Source organism: Pararge aegeria, chromosome 12 (genome assembly GCF_905163445.1).
Source record: "Pararge aegeria chromosome 12, ilParAegt1.1, whole genome shotgun sequence".
NCBI classification, from domain to species: domain Eukaryota; kingdom Metazoa; phylum Arthropoda; class Insecta; order Lepidoptera; family Nymphalidae; genus Pararge; species Pararge aegeria.
The window spans coordinates 13,710,179-13,735,336 of NC_053191.1; the positions used below are offsets into that span (position 1 = coordinate 13,710,179).

The 25,158-nt window shown below is 35.6% G+C and overlaps 1 protein-coding gene across 1 annotated transcript; it reads left to right on the plus strand.

Moving 5' to 3' along the window:
• The first annotated feature begins 280 nt into the window (after positions 1 to 280).
• LOC120628479 lies at positions 281 to 24,544 on the plus strand. The gene is made up of 3 exons (XM_039896869.1): positions 281 to 2,229; positions 15,633 to 15,754; positions 23,230 to 24,544. Exons 1-3 carry the CDS (start codon positions 610 to 612, stop codon positions 23,825 to 23,827), a joined length of 2,340 nt encoding a protein of 779 aa, XP_039752803.1. The 5' UTR covers positions 281 to 609; the 3' UTR covers positions 23,828 to 24,544.
• Positions 24,545 to 25,158: the final 614 nt, after the last annotated feature.

Here is a 25,158-nt window from a genome sequence, read left to right on the forward strand (position 1 = left end):
TTAAGCATAAAAAGTGTCGGTTACCCAATTTTATTTTAAGAGCTCATATTAAATTGAGTAACGCTGAAATAAAATAACTAGCTGATTAAAAATGTTACTGCTTTACGACAGGTAGAAGTAAATTCGAGCTGAATCGATAATTATCGGAATATGTTTTATTTCCATCGAACCGTTACGATTTTTATCTGTGTTTGCAATTTTTCCTTACCATAGACTCTGAGAACATCACCATAAATCTTAATTCTACTCCAATCACCATACTATAATTATAACATAAATGTTTTTTTACAAAATGGCTGAACTGTAAAGACGTGTATTGAAAATTTTATTAAAATGGAGCTAATAAACGACAACTTTTCCAAAGAAAACGAAACTGTGTGTTATTCGGAAGTTACAGATTACGGTGACATAGTGTGTAACGTGATTAACAAAGTGATTTGCGTTGAATCTAGCTCTTGGGTATCGGACGAGGAAACGTTGGACTTGAAGTGTACAATAAAGCCTCCAAATATATTTAAGCCTAGAGATAGAGATTTAAATATGCGTGCGTGAGTGTAAAATGGCTTAGCATCCTCTTTGAACCTGTAAAAATAGTGTAAAATTGTAAAAATGCATAGTTTTAATAGTACGCGTCAAGGACGCAATCTTTTGGATCTAAACGGATTTGCTCCGATCCATTTTCCACTTACAAGTTATTCAACAAACCCCCGGACAGAAACTAAGGAAGAAATGAAGCACACATACGGGGATACCTTATACTTTAACAACTTACACCTAATTCCTGATCCGCTCAAGAAAAATTTGGCAGATTCAATTATAACAGGTGAGGAAAAAAATAAATCTGATATGTACGAGACAAAGGAGGCTGAGAGGCCTCAAAGGCCTGATTATTATCCATCTCTAGCGGGTATAACGAGTTTCTTTTCTGGTGTTCTCAATGTAATGGGAGCAATATTCCAGAAGCGTACGAACTCGCAAACATCACAATATTACGATTGTTTTGAAGACTACAACGACCAGCAGATGGCGCCGACACCCTGGCAGAGTTCCAACATTGAGGTTCAAAATAAGAATGAACGGGAACCATTCATTTTGGCCAGTAATAATGAAGTAAATACAAATTTGGAACTTGAAATGAGTGCAGACTGTAAATTAGCTGCAAGCAATTGTGAGGAAAAGTTAAATCAGGTTCGATTGCTGTTAACTAATAAAAATAAAATAAATGATAAACCATCAAAGTTCCGCTCAAGCAGGCCAAGGAAAACCTTCGTAGAAGCAGGCTCTGTGGAAGATTCATTTGAAGATGCCTTCCCCCCGGAAGATCTTATGAGTGATCCCAATGACCCTTATATTGAATTTTACATCCCTTACAATTTACACCATGAAGAATTTATTTACGCAGATGCCCCAAAAGTTCAGACTGAAATGTGTACAAAGGAACCTGTGGATAAAAACAACAGTTTACCTGTTTGTTACAAAGAGAAAGCAAATCTAAATGAGAAAACTGTGATAAATGACAATAGCTCTTTAAATAGTGAAGAAATAGTGTCCTCCTGTGAAGACAAATTGGGGAAGCTAAAGGCATTGTTGCAAAAAGGTAAACCAGTTGTAAAAAACCATCCAGAATCAACACATAAAGAACCTCAAATTACAAATCCCATTACTTTACCAGTTCACAGATTAGAAAATGACAAAGACATGCCAAATGAAACTGTGTTTGGCATTGAAATAAATTCAACAGAGCTACAGAATTCACAAGATAGTGAATATTTCAATGAAGTTACTGGTAAGTTTTTCTCATCATCTGTAGAGAGTGATGATTCATTTCAAATAGTTTTCTCAGACAGCCCCCGTAGTTGTAGAAGAAGAATCCCATCAGAATGTGATTCAGAAGATTCCTTTATTGTCTTTGAGGAATCACCTGACAGTTGCTACACAGCCCACGATGTATTTGGTGAAGAGGTTATTGATGCTAACCATTCTGACTCTGACTCAGATATTGAAGAGGATTCTGGTACTACTTGCAAATTGGCTCACAATTTGTCACGGACTTTTGGTGATTTGACAGATGACAGTTTATACAGTCATGATGTTGTCGACAGTGTGAAAGTGTGTAATGAGATTTGTAACAATAAAGTTAATGAAAAAGAAGTGATAGTCGACCCAAGAAGAGGTCTGTTGCAAAGTGATGCGAAAAAATCAGAAAAACAGAAGTTGCCACCTAAAAAGGTAAGTTTTTAGCAAATATTTTATTAGTAACTATTTTTTTAATTTCTATTAGAGGTTAAATTTCAGGTACTCAGTGTTTAGTCAAAAAGTTCTTGTCCTGAATTCTTGTGGATCTAAATGTAAACATTGTTTTTTAATTGTAAAGTGATTAAGGCAGAAAAATATACTTCACTATTAAATATAATATCTTTTTGGTAATAATAATAATAATATTATGTGAACACTTGTAAATATAATTATTGATATTGTAATCTTAATTATCTTTTTACTGTCCTACTAAAATAATGTGAGTAAACAGATACTAAGAATGTAATGAGAGGGGTTTTTTCAATCTATCCATTTGTTCAAATTGGGTGTAAAAATTTAGACAAACAAATAGTCCAATAGGATATTTGCCACTAGCCATTTACGCCAAGTGAAGAGAATCCATTCATAACATTATTATTGCAAGTCTGTTCATTTTAATTTTTATAAATGCATACAATGTTTGTGAAAAGAAAACATTCTGCTAGGGAGAATACTTTTGTTATCCACTCAAAAATGTCATACTTAAACCAACTGGTAGGTAGATACAGACTTTTATATCAGGTTATCTTATAATGTGTAATCTTGAGTAGAACTGATAGGATATCAGAATAACTTAAGTTCTTGCAATAAATAAGTGAATAATAATATTCAATTAAAACAGAATAATAACTGGGAAATCAATCCCCATTAATATGAGTATGTTATATTCAAATAATGGGCTATATTTAATTGCAGTGGGCTTTAGCAGATCTAAAAAAAAGTCTGCAGAGTCATGAACCTATCATAAATAAACCACAAGATGTTGATAAGCTTTGCAGTATTTTATTAGAAAAAAAATTAAAATTAAAGGATATACAGGAGAGGATTAAGTCCACAAATGGCCAATATAACATTACCTTACACACCATTTTGAGTGGGGTTTGTGGGTTTGTGGGGAGTTGTGGGTTAGATTCCCACAACTGGAGATGTTTGTGTGATGATCATGAATGTTTTTCAGTGTCTGGGTTTTTATCTGTATATTATACGTATTGATGTGTATTATATCCATAAAAATATTCATCAGCTATCTTAGTACCCATAACACAAGCTACACTTTAGGGCTAGATGGCGATGTGTGTTGTATATTTATTTATACTTCATGCAGGTAAAACCATGAGGTATAGCTAGTGGGGAATATCTTTATTCATATTGTTATTGCTATTGACAAACAACAAACAATAACAAGACCATGCTTAAAAAGCTATTTCTATATTTTGTAAACCATGTTGTGCTAAGAAAACACAATTTCAACATATAGTTACATTGGTCTGTGCCTATATTTGCTCATAAAGCATAAATTCTTTTGTCACCATTGACAAAATTTAAAAGAATTAAACAGATTAAGGCAAATTGTCTCATTACATTTATTGCTGATATCAGCAATATTTGTAATGAGGAGAACTTTTAATGCTTATTTTGCCTTTGTAAGAATAACACAAAGGCAAGTAAGAACCTGTATACACACTTAACACTCGAGGGTGATAGTTGATGAATTAAAAAAAAGACAACCATTTGACATTTAATTTTGTTAAACAAGTTTCCTTGCATTGATTAATAGATAGGAAAAGCCTAGGACGTTATATTTTAGACCTTGCTATGTTGTAATAGGAAATATTATTCCAAAACTGTGTATAAACATGAGTTTAAACAAAATAATTTGTAATCTATTGGAATTTTTTCTTATCTTAATAGTAGTTTTCTGTTTTTAACTGCCATATCCCTAACAATGTAGGCCGCCATCATCGTAGACTGCATCATCACTTACCAGCACATGAGATTGCAGTCAAGGGCTAGTGTTGGGGAATTAAGAAATTAAATTCTTTGCTTCGATATAAATAGCTATTTGTATATTAGTCAGCCTGGTCAGTCAGGGATGCCTTTGTGTAATCTAAAAACAATTTTCCGTGTACACGGCCTCCACGTCAACATTGTGTGTCATGTTACCTCGAGAACTACGACGTATAAATCGCGTCAAGTTAAAAGAGCGCTTACTGTATAACATGGAGACAACGGGACGCACGACGCGACCGGCGCTCGTCGCGTCTAGTGACTGTAACTAACGTATGAATATTATGAAGCATGAGGCAACGACGACCGGTGACGCGACTGGCTACCCATACATTATTCACTTGCCCAAAAATTCGCGATTTGGCAATCGTAGATCTGGCCACAGGAAATTCGAATTTTCCTGTGGCCAGAGCTGCTAAAGTGACCTTGTGTACTTGTAAATGATTTTATCTTTCATATTGTATTTTATACATTACTCGTAGTTGCCCGCGAATTGGCCCTACAGAGTTCGGCTAAAATTTTAGCAGTCAAACTGTTATACGAATTCTACAATCTCTAAACCTCACTTTATTTCCTTAGATAATTTTATCTGGAATAATAAGTTTCCTTTAATAATTAAGAAATCACAAACACTTAAATGTTATTAAAAAATATTTGTTAGCTAATAATATAATCGCACTCATTCGTATGATATTTTATTTAATGCTCAGGTTAAACATTAAGGTTTTTTTACGTGACACGACTTGATCCATACTAAAAAAGCTGAGGATATTTTTTTTTTAAGTTTGAACGCGCTAATCTCTGTAAATGGTAGTTAAATTTGGAAAATCATTTTTTATTATTTAATATTACGCTAAAACTTATGAGTCAAACAAACGAAGTAGAAGCTCGGCCGGGCCTTGCGCCGCGTTATGTTGGGGTATATTTTGTAGAATAGCGGATAAAAGTTTGTATGGGAAAAGTTTAATTACTAGAAGGGAGGAACCACTAGTCTACGAAAAAACAACAAACTACCAATGAAAAGTAACAGTTATTGCTGACTCAACAACGTGAAATTATGAAGAAATGTTTCCGCGAAAAGTTGTTGTAATCTGTGAAATAGTTAAGTGGCCAACTTGTATGTACTACATACATTCCCTTGCATTCTCCATAGCCTTGTTAATAGAAGCCGCACAGAATAAATATATATTAAATATATTGATAACCCCCCGTAGATATAGTCGTAGCCTGTACCCTAAGTACGAAGTTATTACACTATCGTAGAGTCGGGCTCGAATCGTTTTCGAGTAACTTTGAGTCTGAGTAAAATAGAACTTAAAGCTATTTTAGCACAAATTTGTCTACAATGATTTTGGCATAACGTTTGTTTAATTAAATCTGTATGAAAGATTTTATGACTCTACAAGACAGTGAATTAGGAGTCAGGTTTTTTTTTATTTTTAAATAGTTTAGATAGTAGTTTTTCTGTCAGGAAAGTAGTGGTCTCGGGGTAGAACGAACTAACGTCTAACAATAAGTAAAAAAAAACTACTTTCACAAAAATTAAGAGTAATTAAGTTATCCTAGAACGTAATGGTTAACGACCTTTAGCAAGCAGAAGATTTGTAAATTAAACTATAAATTTCTTCGAAGATCAGTTTTAACTAGCCGTAATCTACAGCGAGGGTAAATTGGAATTTATGCATTTTGTTTTCAACCTCAAATTTGTAATCTCTCGCTAGCTCTCTTGTAAAATAGAAAAATAAAATTTGCGTCTCTTAAACAAATTACATATTGCATATATATAACACTAGCTGTTGCCCGCGACTTCGTCTGCGTTTGATTTCGATTTTGTTGTGGCATTCAATTTAGTTGTAGTTCTAAAAAAAAATTAAAGTATTCAGTATCGCTAAGCCTTAAATGAGGGGTTTGCTGCTGTCCGCTGAGGAGTATTGTCCTCTATCTCCAACTACATTCATCAGATCTACACAGTTTGGGCAAAATTAAACAAATATTATAACCTCTATAGTACAAAAATAATTATTTAAATCGGTTATAATTTGTCGGAGTTATGGTGTAAAATCGTCAAACACTTTCATCCTCTCTCCGAAAAGCACCGAGCTTAATTTCGTAATAAAAAGTATCCTTTATTACTAATAACACTTCCAAGAATATGTGTACTAAGTTATAGTTAGGTATATATAGTTTTTGCGTGAAAGCGTAACAAACAAACTTACATTGACATTTATATATATATTAAGTAAGTATTAGTAGGGAAGTAGGGATTGACGTTAGTGTTTCGATACTCGACGCTTGCGAGCGTGCAAATCTCATACTAAGTGTACTGATAACGAAGGTTAAACTTAAACAAAAGTGGGTTTTCGTGTTATGCGTATTTTATTTAACCAATTAACCATATTATCCTCCACATTAGTGTCAACTAATGTGGAGGATATCATCTAAATCGCATCTTAGTTTAGTGGTGCCATTAATAACATCATTTCGTGTTATTGTTTTACATTAATTAATTAACAGACTTCAAGAAAAGGAGGAGGTGAAACTTGGCTGTAATCCTCAAGGCAAAAACCTTGAAGTTTGTAGAATTAGATACGTATTCATTTTTAGTGTCTTGTTATGTACCGATCTCTCGGGGCCTTATTAATAAACGTGGTAGAACGTTGGAATAGTTATAAGTATTTTTTGACCCAGTTCAACTGACAGCACTTTTCAAATGTCAGAATGTGGAAAATACTGAATAACTATCCTGACGTTATGTCTCTTTTATCAATTCAAGAAGGCATCAGAGATTTGTGAGCCTTTTAAATTATTTTACTGTCCAACGTATAAGCGAATAATGAAATACTGTTGAAGGGTGCATAAGTATATTTGATAAGGAATCACCCTGTAAAAACATTAAATCAAAAGAAGCATATTTATTTTTCTATACAAAACGTTTTGTTTACTTATGACAACCCTATTAAAGACAAAAGACCGACGCACTCATTGTTCCTACGCAACGCAACAGGTACATTCGATTAAATAAGTGACAGGAGTCACTTGACTTTAATTTTGCAAGTTATGTTAGGGCTGTACCTGATTTCGGCTAAGTTTGTTGTGGGCTTCTTCTTAGACCGGGACGCGTTTGGAACCCTCGTAGCTTTAGTTTTAAGTTTACGAATGTGGTTATCGCCATCATCTCACTACCGTGTAATTCTTATGGACGCATCAAAAGTGCCACCTGTGGGCCTACTTGAATAAAGATATTTTTGACTTAGACTTTGACTTTGATGTTTTTTTTAGGAAAAACAATGGCAGTTGTTTACTTAAAAACTATTAAGGTTTCGGTTTCACTGATAAATCTCAGAGAGGTTAAATAATGTGCCTCTAAAGCCTGTGAAGTTATATTTCGGTTTTCATTTACACGTAGGTATAAGGAAGCATTCCAGTCCTGGATCTTCTTCATGCCCTTACCCCGTCTTATGTGGTTTCGGAACAACAAGTCTTAATGCATCACAACAGAATTGTTGTATGTTTTGGCACATTTTTAAAGACCGACCGTCTTCTGAGGTCAATCCCTTTTGGAAATAACTCATCGAATCCTCGATACATTCAATAAAATTTTAATGATTTACATTTTCTAGCAACTTCTGCATAAAACATTAGTTTATTATTACCTACATACTTAAGTTGTTATTGTAATGCATATTGATATTTCCTTTGTATTGCAGTGTTGTCATTTAAATCTCACAAAAGCTAGTTTTTCAAATTAATTCCTATTGAAAGGTAATAAAATTGATTTTGTCTCCTTCGTGGTATTTGTTATTGATACGGATGCATCGGGGTCAAATAATTACACACAAACATTACCCAGCTATAGATGTTTCTTTATAGTTTTGAAACAATTTTGACATAAACAACCACTATCACGAAAGTACGTGACAGTTAACTTGTATTGTTTATCATTATTTTACAACATATTTCGTCACTATGTTTTACCACATGACCGATTTCCCCACCACGTTTGCCTTGTTGCTTTGTCACCCTTCTCCCCTTCACCCCTTCCGTTCGCTTGGATGATACAGCGGTTTGTTAGAATCATGATTATCACTTTAATTAACTCTAGACATTATGTAAAAAAAATGAATCCTCGACGAAAATAACTGCCTGCATCGCTTCCTAGTAACATTATCGAAGTAAGTATAGATATAATATAATCTATATCTACACTTACTCCGATACTAAAATTAGAGGAAAGAGTTTTTGTTTGTAGGCTAAGCTCCGAAACTATTTGACCGACTTTAAGCATTTCACTTCAAATATAAAACTGTTTTATCAGGAAACATAGCAGGCTACATTTTAATTTAAAAAAAAAATAGACATCCTTAACCGTTATATTCCCTTGTTTGCCTCGTACGATAACCGCGGAAATCCGCGGTGTTTACCAATTTATTCTGATCTGCCGGTCTCCACACGGCGGCAGCTTTGAGTCATCATCATATCAACCAACTAATGTAACGGGTCTGGTCTTCCCCAGTGGAGATTGGTGGACTTCACACTTCTTTGAAAACATTATGGACACAGGCGTGCAATACTTAAAACGCACATAACTTAGGAAAGTTAGAGGTGTGTGCAAGTTTTAACCACTGTGCTAAATTAACTACAGCTTAGGTACAGCAGGTAGGTAAGTAGGTAGGTAATAAGGTAGGTAATACCTTAGTATCGTTATCCGTAACACTTGTGTAGGTGGTAATAAATCGACAATCTACAAAAGCACGTGCAATTTTCTAACTGCCTACGATAATATTATTATTACGTACGCTCCGGAACGATGAAAGCATATTGAATGTAACAAAACCTTAATTGACTTTTTTGTGGATCAAGTTTCAGTTATCTGACCTAGAAGTTTACTAATCTTGTAGAGGTAGTTGAAATATCGCCGAGGCGGTATTAAACATTGATATAACTAAACATTAGTATAACTAACTCGGTTTTGACATGTTCACAGAATAATTGATATCGTGGTATACATTTTAACGATTAGGAGTTTTAAACTAGGCTTAATAAAGTCTTAAATTCGTTGTTAAAGACTAGACGTCTTTAACAGGTTCCTTTTATTTCAATAAAATTTGCGGATATAAAAAGGAAAGTCATAATTAACACAATTTTTTGTTTAATTACGCTGTAGTGATACTAATAGAAAAAAATAATATATAGGTCAACTTTATTTTATTGTAGGCCTGATTCTGTGCATATTTATTAGTCTTACAGTTTTCTAACTTACATGGACATTTATAATATTAGTAGGGATTATATGGTATATAATCTATAACCTTCAAATTAAAACGTGGAACTATGGTCTATAAATAAGAACAAAATTGCGATAAACGCTACTAATGACGTGCGATATCATCCATCACACCGTACTGAAATATCCCATTGTAATGGTTTTGGCTTCACCCCAGACAATTTAATGCTAATCCCATTTTGCGCAATTAAACAAGGTGTATTATGTTTACTTGTGATTTTGTATTTTGGCCACGAGAGTGGTACCTACAGATCAGACCAACAGCTAAATAATTTTGCTATAATAAATGATACGGTACATTATTTATTTAGTATTTTTTTTTTAATTGCGAAAATGAAACGACGATAAATCAAAATATTATAGTTCTAGAAGTTGCCCGCGTTCTTCGTCTGCTTTTGTTACGGTTTTTTTGGTTTTTACAAATGCCGTGGATACCGTTGGTTTCCCTGAGTTAAAAACCAATGTTTCTTACCGTCTTTTCAACTAACTATAGGCTAAAAATCAAGCTGATTGGTTTCTTAGTTAGGGCGTGAAGGAAGGACAAACAAATTTACCCGTGTATAATGCAAGCATTATTTATTTGAATCTTCCAAATCGCGACGCATCCAGAAGCTCGCTAACCTACGCCTCAGTTATATGGTGGCCAAGAACAACACTTAAGACAACGCACCAAGTTACTACAAAAGTTTCAAAGACAAGGGTGCCTTGCAATCACAGGGTGCATGCGCTCCCACTCACCAAAATCAAACAAGACTGCCACAATGCTTTAAAAACTCTAACACAATCAAACAGAGTAACTCTGAGATGGATACAAGGTCAGAACGGAAACATGGGAAATGACGCAGCCGATAAACTAGCGCGGCTGCCCACATCACTGAAAGTTTCAGGACCGGAACCGATCATAACAATATCTTTCAGTGAATATAAAACATGGCTGCATAAACAGACGCAATCCCAACACTCAGAGCTATGGATTAACGGAAATGAGTGTAAACATACAAAGGAGGTCTTTCCAAACCTGAACACACGACTAACAACCAAACTACTAAAACTAAGTCGGAAAAACTAAGTACGGTAGTAAGCATGATAACAGGGCATTGCTCACTAAACAAACACCTTTTCATTTTAGGTATAGCCGACAGTCCTCTGTGCAGGGCATGCATGGAGGCAGGTAAAACACCGACTCACGTACTGCTCCAATGTAGAGGAGTAACAGAACAACGCGCAGCATACCTTGGCTGATAAGCATCACTCCCTGAAGCACTTGGCGACCTGGGCGGCCTGCTAAGCTTCTGGAGTGAGCTCGGCTGGCTGGAGTGACCCAGCTGGACGCCGTACAAGTGGCACTACGTACAACGGAAGGTTCCGGCCGACCAAGTACGGAGACAAGCCCAGAGAGAAAGAAGAAGAAAAAGAAGATCACGACGCATCAATGAACACTACGGATGTAGGTACTGTAAGTGCTGACTCTTTGGAGTAGCCGACGCCCGCATTACTACATGAGCTGGGAACCGTTTTCAAAACGCATAAACTATTTGAGCGAATGATAACCATTTATGTTGTTATGCACGCCAAATTGTATACGTTGTTTTTTTATACTTTTCTTTTTGTTCTATGTACTTTGTTGTGTGCAAAAAAGATTCAATCATTTATTTATACCTTATATAAACGTGTAACATTGTTACATTGTCTGGGCAAAGTTCCGAAATTCTTTGTGACTTTGTGTAAAGCATTCGTTTTATTTAAATTATTCCGAAGGCAATTTAACAGGACGTACGGTTACAGTGTTAATATAACTACTAACTTACTGAAATCATGTGTTGCTTAAAATATATTAATAAGAAGTTCGAGCTTTTTGAAATAACTAAATGACATCATCACCTCAACCAATTGGTGTCCACTGCGGGACATAGGGATTTGTAGGGAGTTCCACAATACACGGTCTTGGGCCGCTTGCCTCCACTACTAAATGACGAGATATTTAAACGGTTCCGCTATGGGCGAAATTTGTAAACAACGATATCTTTATTACTTAACAAAGCTTTTCTCATTCGAACAAAAATGGACAGGAAGACTTCGATTAACTCAGAATCTAGAAGATTTAGATAAAGAATTAATGGTAAAGGAAATACCAATGCGCTAGTTATTTAGTTGAGAATATCCATATGGGCATAACAACGACATATAAGTAGCACCTGCTAAATGAGACCTTCGATTAATAATGATTATGATTAAACGCGCGCTTTTCATAGGAACAATTATAAATTTCTTGGCATTTCTTTACTAAAATATGCATGTATACATATTATAATCTATTGCTGAAACCTGCATTAAAATCCGTTGCGTAGTTTAAAAGCTCCAAGCGTACAAACAGGGGAGCGACTTTGTTTTATGATACTATGTAAAGATGTTTCAGCGAATTATGGTTCGGGAACCATATCTGTCGTACCATACCATACCATAGTTCACTTCAACATGTTGCCCCGTGTGCACGAGCGTCTTGTCAATCGTTTTGAAGTTGATGTTACATTATGAAATTATGATAAAATCTTCAACAGACCCTTTGTCTGTTTTTCTATCTGTTTATGCATGCTAAAAGCTGAACTAAACAAGGATATGGCTTTCGGTTGCATATATAAGCTGGTTTAATATTTTATATTTGTTTCATTCAATCTGTATAATAACAAACACTAGTACCCTGCTTATATATATATATTTTTAAAAGTGCATTAATATTACACTTGTGACATTCAGACAACGGTGTCAAATGTATCTTACAAAATATATTCTAAGCAAGTTGAGATTCTAATGCCGCATTCCGTAGCGAATTTGGCTACGCAAGTTATTTAATCTAGGCTATATTTTTATCGCGGGAAATACCGAATCTTTCTCGCCCCTGTGGCAGCGTATTGCTTTTATGACAGGACTATGGTCATCAATACGATTTCCCAAAAGCTGGTCCATGCATGTGGTGACCCAAGAGCTCAAAGCCGAAAGGCCTTGTAATTCAGTTGGGAAATAGCGCCAGTTTCTTGGGCACCTTGACTTTAGGTGACAATTTGGATGGACTGTTACAAAATAATAAGAATGGAGTTTGTCGAAATTTGAATTTCTTCACAGAAACTCCAATCCGAGAGGAATTTTGGTTTGCCCTAATTTTAAGCCCAACATGGAAGTAATCAAACTTCTTTGCAGAGAGCGAGAGTTTGCTAGAGCTAGATTCGTCCGCGTTTATTCCTATTTATTACAAATCCCGTCGAAACCGTTTTCCTACAATTAAAAGTAGTCTTTGTTACTCTCCGTCCTTTCAACTGACTTTGTGCCAAAAATCAAGTTCCTTAGTTGGGGTGTAAAGTAAGGACAAACAAACACCTTAGCATTTATAATATTAGTATGGATTTTATTTATTTGTCCGACCACACTGCTCTCATGCGAGTTGGCGGGCTGGAGGCGTATACTTTAGATCTGTGACAGAGAAATTGTACGCTAACCCAATGGTTCATGCAGCATGCTCAATTATATTCCGTTAGGGTATTCCCCCGAGGTCATTACTCGGGTATGTTTTGTTTACGCCACTATTGCTCACGATATTCATCAATGATTGCAATGAGGCGGATGACTCACTGCTGACGTCATATTTCTAGTCATCATTTCTTATGTTTAAGTGACACACTTATGGGTAGCGATAGTACTGATGTTTATCAGCATCCTACTCAGTCTATTACAGTGCCACTTCTGGTCATCGGCCTCTCATAGGAAAGATTGATTAGGAACGGAAACCCAGAACGGAGCTTCAATGCGTGTTGGCGGGTAATCTTATCACCGTAGACCAATCTTTAAAAACGATAAGAAAAGGGCCTTAACTTAAAAAAATTGGTGGCTTACTACCATCGTTTAGAGCAATATATTTTTGAAATCACAGTTACGTGACATAACTTGATGGCCTTCTAATAAGGATTTTAACTCTAAAACAAAACGGCATCAATATAAGGATAATACAGCTTAAAGCAATGGTAATAATAATAATAATTCGATTTAGCGGTACTTTCAGAATAATTGTGGGTATATTGGTTTATCCTTCTAAAACAAACTCAGTAGATGCCAGTAGTAAATTTAGATATTGGTAATTCTCGCGCTGTAGAGAGAGCACGATAGGCGTCACTAATATGTTATAATAATTTTCAAAACCAGCCAACCCGCATTCAATTTGCACAGAGGTTCTGAGCTTTAAATACTTCTCCCGAGGACTCAGATCCACCAGTGGGATATTGACTCCCTCATATACCGCTAAGCGTATAAAGCAAAATATAAATTAGGTACAACGCACACTGTGGAATCGGAACATCATTATCAACCCATTCTGGCCAACTTCAGGGCACTGGAGCTTCTCTCAGAATGAGAAATCTCCAAAAATAATATACTCGGTGGTAAAGTAACGCAATCTGATTGCCATACAAAGCAGCAGCGTCATACATTGATACAGTGACGTCGCGAATGATTCACAACGCCGAGGTTAGAGTCCGAAGCGTAATATTTATAAATACTACGTAACTACTGAATGAAATATTTTCGACTGCTACTTTACCTTCGATCCTGCTGAGCAGTCTGAAAATACTCGTTTATTAAACCAATCAATGGCAACGGGCTTTCCTGTTAGGGCTATGACAGTAATAAACCATAACCCTGTTTCTACGTCACATCGTACCGAAACGCCGAATCGCTTGGAGGCACATATATTTGGACAGAATTGTAGTTACCATTCTGCCACAGGAACTATATTAAGCCCATACATCAGTACGCGGCATTGCACCGGAACGCTAAATCGCTAAGTGATTTCGTATTTAGACCACGGAAAATTCATCATCATCATCATCATCAATTCAACCGATTGACGTCCACTGCAGGACATAGGTCCACCGCAGGTCTTTTTTAGGTGGATTTCCACACGGGCCGCTTGTTTCCAGCGGCTCTCAGGGACTGGCTTGATGTCATCTGACCACTTTCTTGGAGGCCGTGAATTTTGTTATCTGGTCATAGCTTGAAGCGTCCCACCAGGCCAGACTAGACAAAATTTAGATATCATAATTTTCCCATATGTTGCCCCTGTAAGAGAATCAAGACCTCCCATTTATAAAATAAAATCCATCACCTCTGCGCCAGGAAGAAGGATAAACTAGTTTAAATACCAAAAAAAGTATAATATAACATAGGTGTTTAAACTGGTTTAAATACCTATGTTATATTATACTTTTGCATTTAAAATTAGATTACTTGAGGCATTCACATTTCAACTCCAGTTGACCTTGTGTGATATGGGTGTGTTGACTAGTTGCCTACAGTAGGTATAGCTATTTTAATAATAATGATGTTAAAGCTTTAAACAAAGCATTCTGTAAAATACTTGCCTTCCTACTTAACGTTTTTTTTTAGTTTCTGTTTTTTCCTTAGAAATTAGTCGCCTTCAAGCAAATTTTCACGTATCTCTCTATCTCGGAATCATATTGATAACATTAAAGTAAGTAGGATGCGTAGGCAGTTTTATCTATAGCTTAGTAGTTATTTTTGCCTGTTTCATAAATTAATGGCATTTTCCACTTTCTTCGTTTCATGTAACTACCGCGGGATCTGTTAGTTTTCGTGGCATAAAAGTAAACTACGTTTTGTAGTGGATTTTGCAAAGAAAAAATTTCGCCAAGATCGGTGTAGCTTCTGTTCGTACTTTGTTTTTCTTAATTCCAACGGAAACATTACACTGTTTGTTTTCGGAAAGTCTCCCATTTCTATTTGTAGGATGCAAGCTTTACTTCAATGAGATAAATTACATAAAGATTGGTGCCTTGGTTGAGAAAAAAAAAGCAGGCATTTACAATGTGATTATGGACCAGCTGAACTAGTCCGTCTGCAGCTGTAGCGCAGTCTGACGGGCTTAGGCCACATAAAAGCACTCGTTAATTGAAAACTACGTTTCAACGTTTAAAAAATTAAGTAAATCGACTTATTCTCGAGAAATGGGTAATTTTAATTTTTATATCATCCCAACATATTTAATATAGAAAAATACACTATATACACTATAACTATCGATCACCAGAAAATAGTTTCAAGAATCGACTGTTCCCGAGGATTTAATTTTTTTTTGTTAATAAACACTTAATTAGCATATATAACTAACAAAACCTGCATTAACGCTTTTATATTATAGATTAAATTAATAGGCAATTATGCTTAACGAAATATTAATGTTTAATTTTGTCATTGTTACCAGGTCACCTTCTCTACCCAACCACCCAAAGTCCACGTAATGAGAGTCTGGGCCTTCGCAGCGAGACAAGCAAGAGCAGGCCATTGGGAGCGGCACGCTAGAGATAGAGAGCGATTTAAGAGGAGGTTAGTAACGGAGTTTAATTGAATGTATATTATCAGAACATGGTTGATGTTACTTGATTGCTATATTATCTACTTCGGAATTGAAATTTTCCATTTAGGAAATTTACAGGGGCGTCGAAATGGGCGCCATTTCGATACTGCTGTCGATTCAACTAAGGCAAAAAAAAACTAAAGGCAAAGAGTGATACCTATAAAGCCATCTATAATCAGCATCAGCAACCATAAACGATCATGTCTTTAGTAATTCTAATACTATTAGACTTTCTACTGCTTAAAGTTACAGATGAGGTTCAGAAAATGTTTAATAGATGGCTAATGGCTATTGGTATCGTGCTTCTCTGTGACTTAGTTTATTGAAGATTTGAAATTCGATATTCTGTTACGTGTATCGGCCCTCATTTCGATACTGCCGTGAAATTCATAATAAGAACATTTCGATATCGGAGTAGAAAAAAAGATATAATAAGAGACCAGGTTGCGGTCACTTTCCTATATTGAACACGTTCGATGTGACCGCTGATAAGGCTCAAAGAACATGTCGCTTATAAACGACACAGTTGCGGTCAGTGTGGGACACGTTAGTCAAACACTGATATTTCTTTATTCAAATAGGGCCTATACGTGGTATGGATTGGCACTTTTGATGGGCCCATTACATGTAATATGTGGTGCTCATGGTAGTGGGATGAGATAGCGATAACTATATTCGCAAACTCAAGCTACGAGGATACCAAAGGTGACCTGGTCTAACTTAAAAAGGATGCTTAAGAATGGAACAAGTCTTTCTTACAAATGGTTGTTCGAAACGTGAGAAACCTGCAAGGTGGAAGTGAAAACATAATTTCTACCGCCTACTATGGAAGCCTTACAGTTAACGCGAAGATTAAGTTTTCGCGTACACGTTGAGGGAAAACAATCAATTATTTGGACGACCGATGATCGATGTTTGCAGTTTTTAAACAAGATCTGGCTCGTTACCTTACCATAAATAGACGGCAAGACAAATTCGCAACATAAGAGATATGCTGTCAGCAGTCGAAGCTGTAATAGCCTAGTGGGGTAAGGCTTTTGCTTCCCTTTCGGCCCGGGTCGATTCTCGGCACGCACCTGATACTTTTTCGGAGTTCTGTGCGATTTAAGCAAATAAATATCACTTCCTTCAACCGTGAAGGAAAACATCGTGGGGAAATTCAATCTCATTCTGCGAGGAGACCTGTGCCCGTGCCCTGTGGGTGCCGCGGGACTTGAAATGGGTGGATGATTATTATGATCTACTTTACACTATTAATCCATCTATAATGTGGGTCCAAATGTTTTATATAGCGAAAACCAATGGCGACAAGTGCGTTGTAGATACATGATGACGTAAACACTATATTTTGGAATTAAATTTACGTGTAATAATAAACCTGAATGAGCTTCTCCTATTTCTTTTTCCCGTCTAGCCATGCTTTAACGGCCGATTGGCGCAGTGGGCAGCGGGGATTTGATTCGCACAACTGGAAGATGTTTGTGTGATGAACTTGAATGTTTTTCAATGTCTGGGTTGATATAAAAAGTATTTATTTATATTATTCCTAAAGATTTACTATTTATCTTAGTAGCTACCCATAAAACAAGCTACGCTTACTTTTGGGGCTAGATGGCGATGTGTGTATTGCCGTAATACTTTTTTTTTTTAAATAGCTAGTAGCGAGAAAACTACTGGCGGCATCGGCATAAAAAAGTCGTCGGTACACTTGTACGGATTGTCCTTTCTCAATTATTCATAAATAGATTAGAGATATATTGCATAACAACTTATCAGTTACACGTAACTATCTTGTTCGTCTGAAGTTTTTGTTGTTGTAGCATTATAGTGACGTGTGCATTTCTCATCCCTGACGTATCGGTCCAGACACCTTTTTAGTATACTTACGAGTAAAAACCCAAAATAAGTTACATAAAGTTGCGTCACCGCATTTAAAATGTTGACGTGGTGCTAGTGAAATAAACATTGTAACCTTGATGCAACCTAGATTAAGCTATTGCATCGCTGAAGAATGCGAGCCTTCGTTGTTGACCGTTTCCTATGATAAACATTATATAAAAAAAAAAAGTTAGATAAAAAAACGCTCTCGGCATTGTAGTTCCTATCATTAAAACTAACAAGTTTTGTTCTACGACTTTTCAAAACATGGTATTAATTTATTGCATACAAAAAAAACATGTCGTTTTTGTAAAGTGACATTACACCGTGAAACCGAATACATGTCATAAAAGTCGTGGTTCGGCCGCTGTTGTCCATTTTATTTACAGAGTAGTAAAACGTAGAGTATCTATTATAAAACAATAGAATATATCATCTTATTTCTGTAAAGTGATATTACATTGTAAAACCAAATACATATTCCTGTCGCCAAAACTTGTTGAAGTCGTGGTTCGCGCGCTGTTGCCGATGTTTTTTTACAGATTAGTAACAAGTGGAGTAGGTATTTATGTAGAATATTATGAGCTTTCTTGTATTTTTTTATTTAACGCTATACAATATGAACTTACTAGTAAGGGATTGGCTCCTTTTTATATAAAACCTGTCGGTCCGCCGTCGACCTCCTCTACCCAGATACCGATGAATCGATTTAATACTTAGTCACATAGGAACAACTAAAGCAAAGTTAAGGCATGGCCAGACCGTAGTCTCCTGGCGGCGTCCGCGGTGGCGTTTCGGCACCGCAGCAGCGGTGAAAACACCGCACCGCACCGCAGCAGCAGGGAAATTTTCTCTGGTCTGTTTATTGCCTTGCCTATCGACAAGGACATGCCGCTAAGCGATTAAGCGTTCCGGTTAAATAAAACGGCCACACTCCCAGACAGGTTAGGCCGCTACTATCTTATACTACATCATCGCTTCCCACCAGGCGAGATCGCAGACGAGGGTAACTTTTAGTAGAAATAAAGAGAAACCACTAAGTTGTTGCTCAACGGGCGCGTGCTATGATTGATAGCACGCAAGACGCAAACTTGAACGCCACCGTAGATACAGGTTGGAGGCCGCGGTTTGGCCTTGCCTCAACTTTCAGTTTAAGGAAGTATTTATTTCTCTTAAAGAATAATTATACATATTCACGAACACGGATTCGCTGAACCAAAGCGGCACAAGGCCGTGCTATTAAGAACACCCTACAAAAGACCTATGTCCAGCCATGGACGTCCATTGGTTGACAAGACGATGATAATTCACGGACACCGAAGTCATATCATCAATAGTATAAAATATGCCACTGCTGGAATAAAGGCCTCTCCCAATGGGAGATTTTTCTCATATGCACCAAGATGGGCAGACGGGTTGGTGATAGCAGTAGATGCTAGTAGTAGAAAGTGTACATAGTACTAGAAAGCAAAGGCCGCTGCTGTCTATTCTCTGTTGTATTCCCTTAGTCGCCTCGTACGATACCCAAAGTAAGAGGAGCGGTGGTGACAACCATACTGCCACATCTTCCGTCACCACATTACATGGAGAAAACATATACCGAAATATAATGAAGCAAACATATTAAAGTTACTTAGGTAAACATATAAAGTAGTAAAAATCCACCCTCAGAATCTTCAGGTTCAGAAATGCGATGACGTTATCACAGTGTAACTATATATTACAAATTATAAACGAATTTAAATAAAAAATAAAAGCACTTCGTATTCGTCACTTCCGTGTGTAATTTGTTGTGGAGTTCACGGCCTATTTCAAAATTAATATTTCTTCTATCTAGGCAGGTTCGAAAACGTGAAAGTTATAATGTAGAACTAGGCTTTGAAGATCTTTGCTGGCTTTTACCTCAGTTCTTGACAATTTTAGGAGTGTATTAACTCACTTTATTATTTCTTGTATCGGTTCATGTTTGGACAGCGGCCCCAAAATCGCTGGCATACCAAGCCACTTGTTATATATTAGTATATTGTGCACCATGCCTATTGATTGACCTTTAATAATAATGGAACCAGTTTACTGCCTTGAAGAGCTCATTTAATATTCTGTGACTACGTCAAATAAAAATAAGAATTATTATTCGATCCCCGTTCCTTCATTTCTCATACCCGTTCGATATTTTTTACATTGTTTAATCGATTTCGAAGTCCGTTAAAGCTATGTATATAATAATACTAGCCGTTTCCCGCCCGCTTCGCTGAGCGAATTGAAAAAGGAAATAAATTACATTTTATGTTTCATTTTTATTTATTTTTTTCATATTTTTATTATTCTCCTTTTTTTTATTTTTGTATGAACATAAATAGGCCCCGCGGATAGAACTGTAAGCATCGATTTTGTTTAGACTTACTCAAATTCCAAATTCCATCGATTTAGCCTGTATCTTTCATCCAGGTGATTTTTCTCACTAATATTCATTGTAACTTTCAATGTGCAATCATTTCCGTGCCTTTCTTCCAAAAATTAATAATAATTGACATGAAGAAAAAAATTTGAAATGAGCATTGAAAGTTTAAGTTAAAGTCATTGCAAGTCTCATATGTGAAGTTGAAATCTGTCTAGGTTCAAGTGCGCCGAATTTTCTGTTAACTAAAATTTTCTCCGTGACATCAATTTTTTAAAGAAAATTAATTGTGCATGTTTTTTATTAATTCTATTGGAATAAGTAACTAAATTTCTTTTCCACATCTCATGTGCTTGGAAAATGCATTCATTTTAATCTATTACATTTCCGCGATCCCGCAATAAAAAAATTCGTCGGTTATGTAGTCTGCAAAAGTAAAATGAATGTAAAATTCTTAGTCCGTTGATTGGATAGCTACATGTAAAGTTGAGTTTTTGAAACCTCTCAATGACTTTTTCTCCGCTGCCAAAAAGACGATTGTTGTAAGGAAATACACGAATATCCCTACATACACGAAGATCCCCACCAAATTTGGAGTCTGTAGAAGTTACAGGTTAGAAATAAAAATTTTAGATTTTAACACCCACCCCCGCAATTCCTGTCGGAAGTAGACTTTATTGAAATCCATTTTGAGATGTTCTTTATGTGAATAATAAAAGATTCCTACCATATTTAGAATTTTTAGAAGTTATATTTCGAAATTGAAATTTTTTATTGTTAACACCCACCCCCGCGAACCTTATTGGAGGTGATTCATTGTAAAATCCGCTCGAAGATCATTTTTATATTACATATAGAACACTCTCACTAAATTTGGAGTCTATAGGAGCTATCGCTTGGAAATTGAAAATTTTCATTGTTAACGCCCCCGCAATCTTCTTTGGGGTGGGATATCGTAAAATTTGTTCATAAATCATTTTTACATCACTTATAGAAAATTCCTACAAAATTTGGAGCTTGTAGGAGCTTTAGCTGGAAAATTAAAAATATTAATTGTTAATACCCACCCCCGCAACCCCCTGTGGGGTGAGCTATCGTAAAATTCGTTCATTGCCTATTTCTACACCTCTTACAGAAGATTCCTACCAAATTTGAAGTCTATAGGAGCTATAGTTTAAAAACGGGAATTGTTCATTGTTAACGCCCCCGCAATCCCCTTTGGGGAATGAATTTCTTAAAATCTATTCATAGCTGACCTCTACATAGCAAAAGTAATATTCCTACCAAGTTTCACGTTTCTAAGTCTTATGGTTCCCGAGATTTCGTGGTGAGTGACTATATAGATGGGAATTCTTCGATTATCATCGAAATTTTTAACTTTTTATCGGGCTTTTTTAAAATTTTCTTACATACAAAACTTTCTCCTGACAATTCTGAAGATAAAAAAAAGCCCAATTGGTCCAGCCGTTCTCCACTACCGTGAGTAGATTCTTAGCTGAATGTAAAAAACCATAATCCGTTTAATACACTCTGTTGAAATCCATGAAAACAAAAGAATCAAGAGAAAATGCTTATCTTTTGTTTTTATTAGCGGGATAAATGTTCATAAAAGTAAAACAGCAATAAAAAAATGAAGGAATGTTGGAATTCAAAAAATAGATAGCCATAAACCATCTAGGAAAAATTTCGCATCGAATGGTGGTAGTTTCATGTCGATACGATCAGTGGTTTAGGCGTGATTGAGCCTCAAACGAAGACCATTTTCATTATATATTTTTTACATGATTACATGATTCTCATTCCTGTGTGAGGTTTCGGCACTATTTGTACAAAAGCGTGCCGAGAGTAGAATGCTATTCAGCATTCCAGTACGATGCTGAGCAGAGTCTTCAGGTTTATGGTTTAAATATAACTGCCATACCCCTAACAGATCAGTCTTCTACCATCTAACGGCATCATTGCACTTACACTTGGTAAGACAGCGGTCGGGATCTTTCAGTGGGAAATGAAAACCGTATTTTTTTAAGTCCAATTAAAATTTAGGAGTTAGATAGAACGGCTAAGAATAACCGTGATTTTGAATTTTTGAATTATAGTTTCTAATGTTACAAATGTGAAAGTTTGGATGGGTTTTTGCTACTCAATCACGCCAGAACAGGTAAACAAATCTGGATGGAGATAGATTATGGTCTGGAATAGCACATTGCCAAAACCTTTATACCGGATAATGTACGGTTCTCGTGTGTTGTTTTTGTTCACATGTGTTTTCGCGTAGTGCTGGATCATTTCGGGGTTCAGAGAATAACAGGCATACACATCAATAGTCCCACGCGAACGTAGTCGCGGGCAACAACTAGTTATAAAATCACTCTGAACGTTTATAAATAGTTTACGGTTTGCTGTCTTTCTCACAGATAAACTAAAATATATTATTACTTATAACGCAAATATTTATCGAATGTCATCATCTTAATTGAATGAGAAAACCCTCAATAGATAAGTGTTGAAGGTTATAACTATTGTATTTTAGAAAGGCTGTGTGATTACGGAGAAAACTGAATCAGGATTGACACATAAGAGTCTTGAAGTCCAGCCAAATAGCAAGATTACAAAATTCCCAATGACAACCAGCGGTGGTATAGTTAATTTGGACCCATCCCATCCCGTCACTTTAAGCAGTATATATTTTAAACTACAGTATGAATTACACTCCTTGTCTACCCTAAAAAAAAGAGTATGCCAAGTGGGTATATTAGATAATACTTATGAAATAATTTGTTATACTTAGTTTTTTTTTTGTATACATTTACAAAAGCTTTTAATATAAAGTCAAGAACTTCGAAATTATGCACGAATCAATTTATGGATAGGTTACCAACTTAGGAGATTTAAGGGTGGATAATTTAGCATATCTCGGTCCCAGCTACCACTACCACTTTTAACGAATAGTAATCTAAGAGTCGAAATCGTAGTCTTAATTTACTCCTATGCAATGCAAGATTTAAACGAGATAATTCATACCATTTTTTGATTGTAAGTGCTCTCTGTTAAGCCCTCCTAATTATATATAGCGGCTAATCAAATGTCAAAAAGTCACAATTACATCTTGTATTTGTAGAACTACCTATATCTTCAATTAAATAATATTATATATTTCTCTAATTACAGAATAGCAGATGTAGAAATGGCTATATCATGGGTGTTCAAGCGCCAACACCGAACGCGTGTAGTCTTCCAACGGTTTAGGCCGTGGTGGAATGCGGAAAGACGGAGAGAACTGGCCGAAAAGAAAGAAAAAGAAGAGCGAGAAAAAGAACAAAAGAAAGAAAAGGAAATTACGGAATTTAACGGAGAAGTTAATATCATAAACGAAACAGAAGAAGCTATTGATAACATTGATAGTAAATACCAACAACCAACTAAAAAGGAAAATCTTGATGACGACGAAAGATCTAAAAAAGCGATGGAATGTAATGGAACTGAAAAAAAAAATGATTTAAGTCCGAATAATGAATCCGATGACTTGAGTAACACAGACCAACTTGACACTGAAATATCGAAGCCTGTAGAAAACTTACATAATAATATTACGCTAATACAACAATACTCAAATGCTTCAATCAATAATTGCAAAGACTTGGAGCTCTGTGATGATTTAATTGAAATAACACCCGGAAGAAAAAAGAAGATTCAAATTGTGACCACAGATGATATCGAGTTATCAAATAAATTTCAAGAATTAAAAGCACAAGATGTCAATACTTGACGATATGTTTACGAAATTGGATAGAAATGTTCACACAGAAATGGGAATGTGCTATGATATTGGTTTGATGCGACTGAGCTATAACCTTTGCGAGCTAAAGTTAACGGAGATCTTTTATACTTATTTCAGTTACTGTTTTTAAAAGAATCAAAACGTTTCGAAGGCGTCACAAATTAATTGAAGTGTTTGGTTCGTTATAATACACATCTAAAATTCTTCCTTTAAACATCAATTCATTAATTCCATTTTACTATCAACATGTCATTATCAGGAGACAAACCTTTTATCGACCGACGAGGGATAACATTTTCTTGTCCATCTGTTGTCAAAACATGGCAATAGGGAGAAGGGTAAGTTTACCTCCGTTTGGAATTACACGTATATAATTTGGGTATTATTTCCACCAGTGCCATATGCTCGGAGTAGATAAACTGTGGGATGAGATAAAAACTTTGTCTTTTCTCCGTACAGAAAATGTTTCCTGCCTGTGTTTAAAGCCGATATTTAACAGAAATGAAATATTATCTACAACTCAATTTTTGAGCGAAAAAATCAACAAGTTTTAGCAAAGTATGAATGTATTTTTAAATATATTATTTTCAATGGGAATTGCCTCCTATGTTTTCTTGTCAGTAAAATTTAGTTTATCCTTAAAACCGAATTGGCAAGTGTGACATTCGCTAGCTATTCAATGTTTAATAAACATGATAAGAAATATTCTTAAATACCTTGATTACTTTAAATCGATATAATATTATAACTTTGAATCTTGTTAACGCAGTCAACATTTTATGAGACCGCTTTTATTGATTGTACCTACCATTAAGAAATGTCGAAATGAGATATAATTAATAGAAGTTGTTTTGAAATCCTTGATATTTTTAAGGTTTATTATTAGCTTCAATTTATTTGTTACGATTTTTTATCCGGAAAGTATAGTTTACCAGAGAATTAATTTTCGATGTTTAAGTCTAAATACTTTTTGTTTTATTAAAAAATATTATCGAGACTACAAATTGGAATACGAGTCCATGGGATTCTCGAAATCTTGAATGAACGAATTAATCGAAAACGATCGAAAATTAGATTTAGATCCACAAATTATACATCCGGTCACGAATAACTGCTATTACATTTGAAACGGTTTTTCCTTTTATGGAATCTTAAAAAAATATTAAAATAAATAATTCTTGAAATCCAATCGTAACTATATTGGGGTTTTCAGCAGCCAATATTGTTTGTATTCAAATCCCACATGGCATAATTTAGGACTAAAAACGGGCTTGCAATAATAATCGATCAAAGACATGACATGTGACAAAAAAAAAATA

Coding starts and splice junctions, on each gene's coding strand:
- LOC120628479 (XM_039896869.1), top strand. CDS start 610: ATGCATAGTTTTAATAGTACGCGTCAAGGACGCAATCTTTTGGATCTA. Junction 2,230..15,632: donor AGAAGTTGCCACCTAAAAAG/GTAAGTTTTTAG, acceptor CATTGTTACCAG/GTCACCTTCTCTACCCAACC. Junction 15,755..23,229: donor AGAGAGCGATTTAAGAGGAG/GTTAGTAACGGA, acceptor CTCTAATTACAG/AATAGCAGATGTAGAAATGG.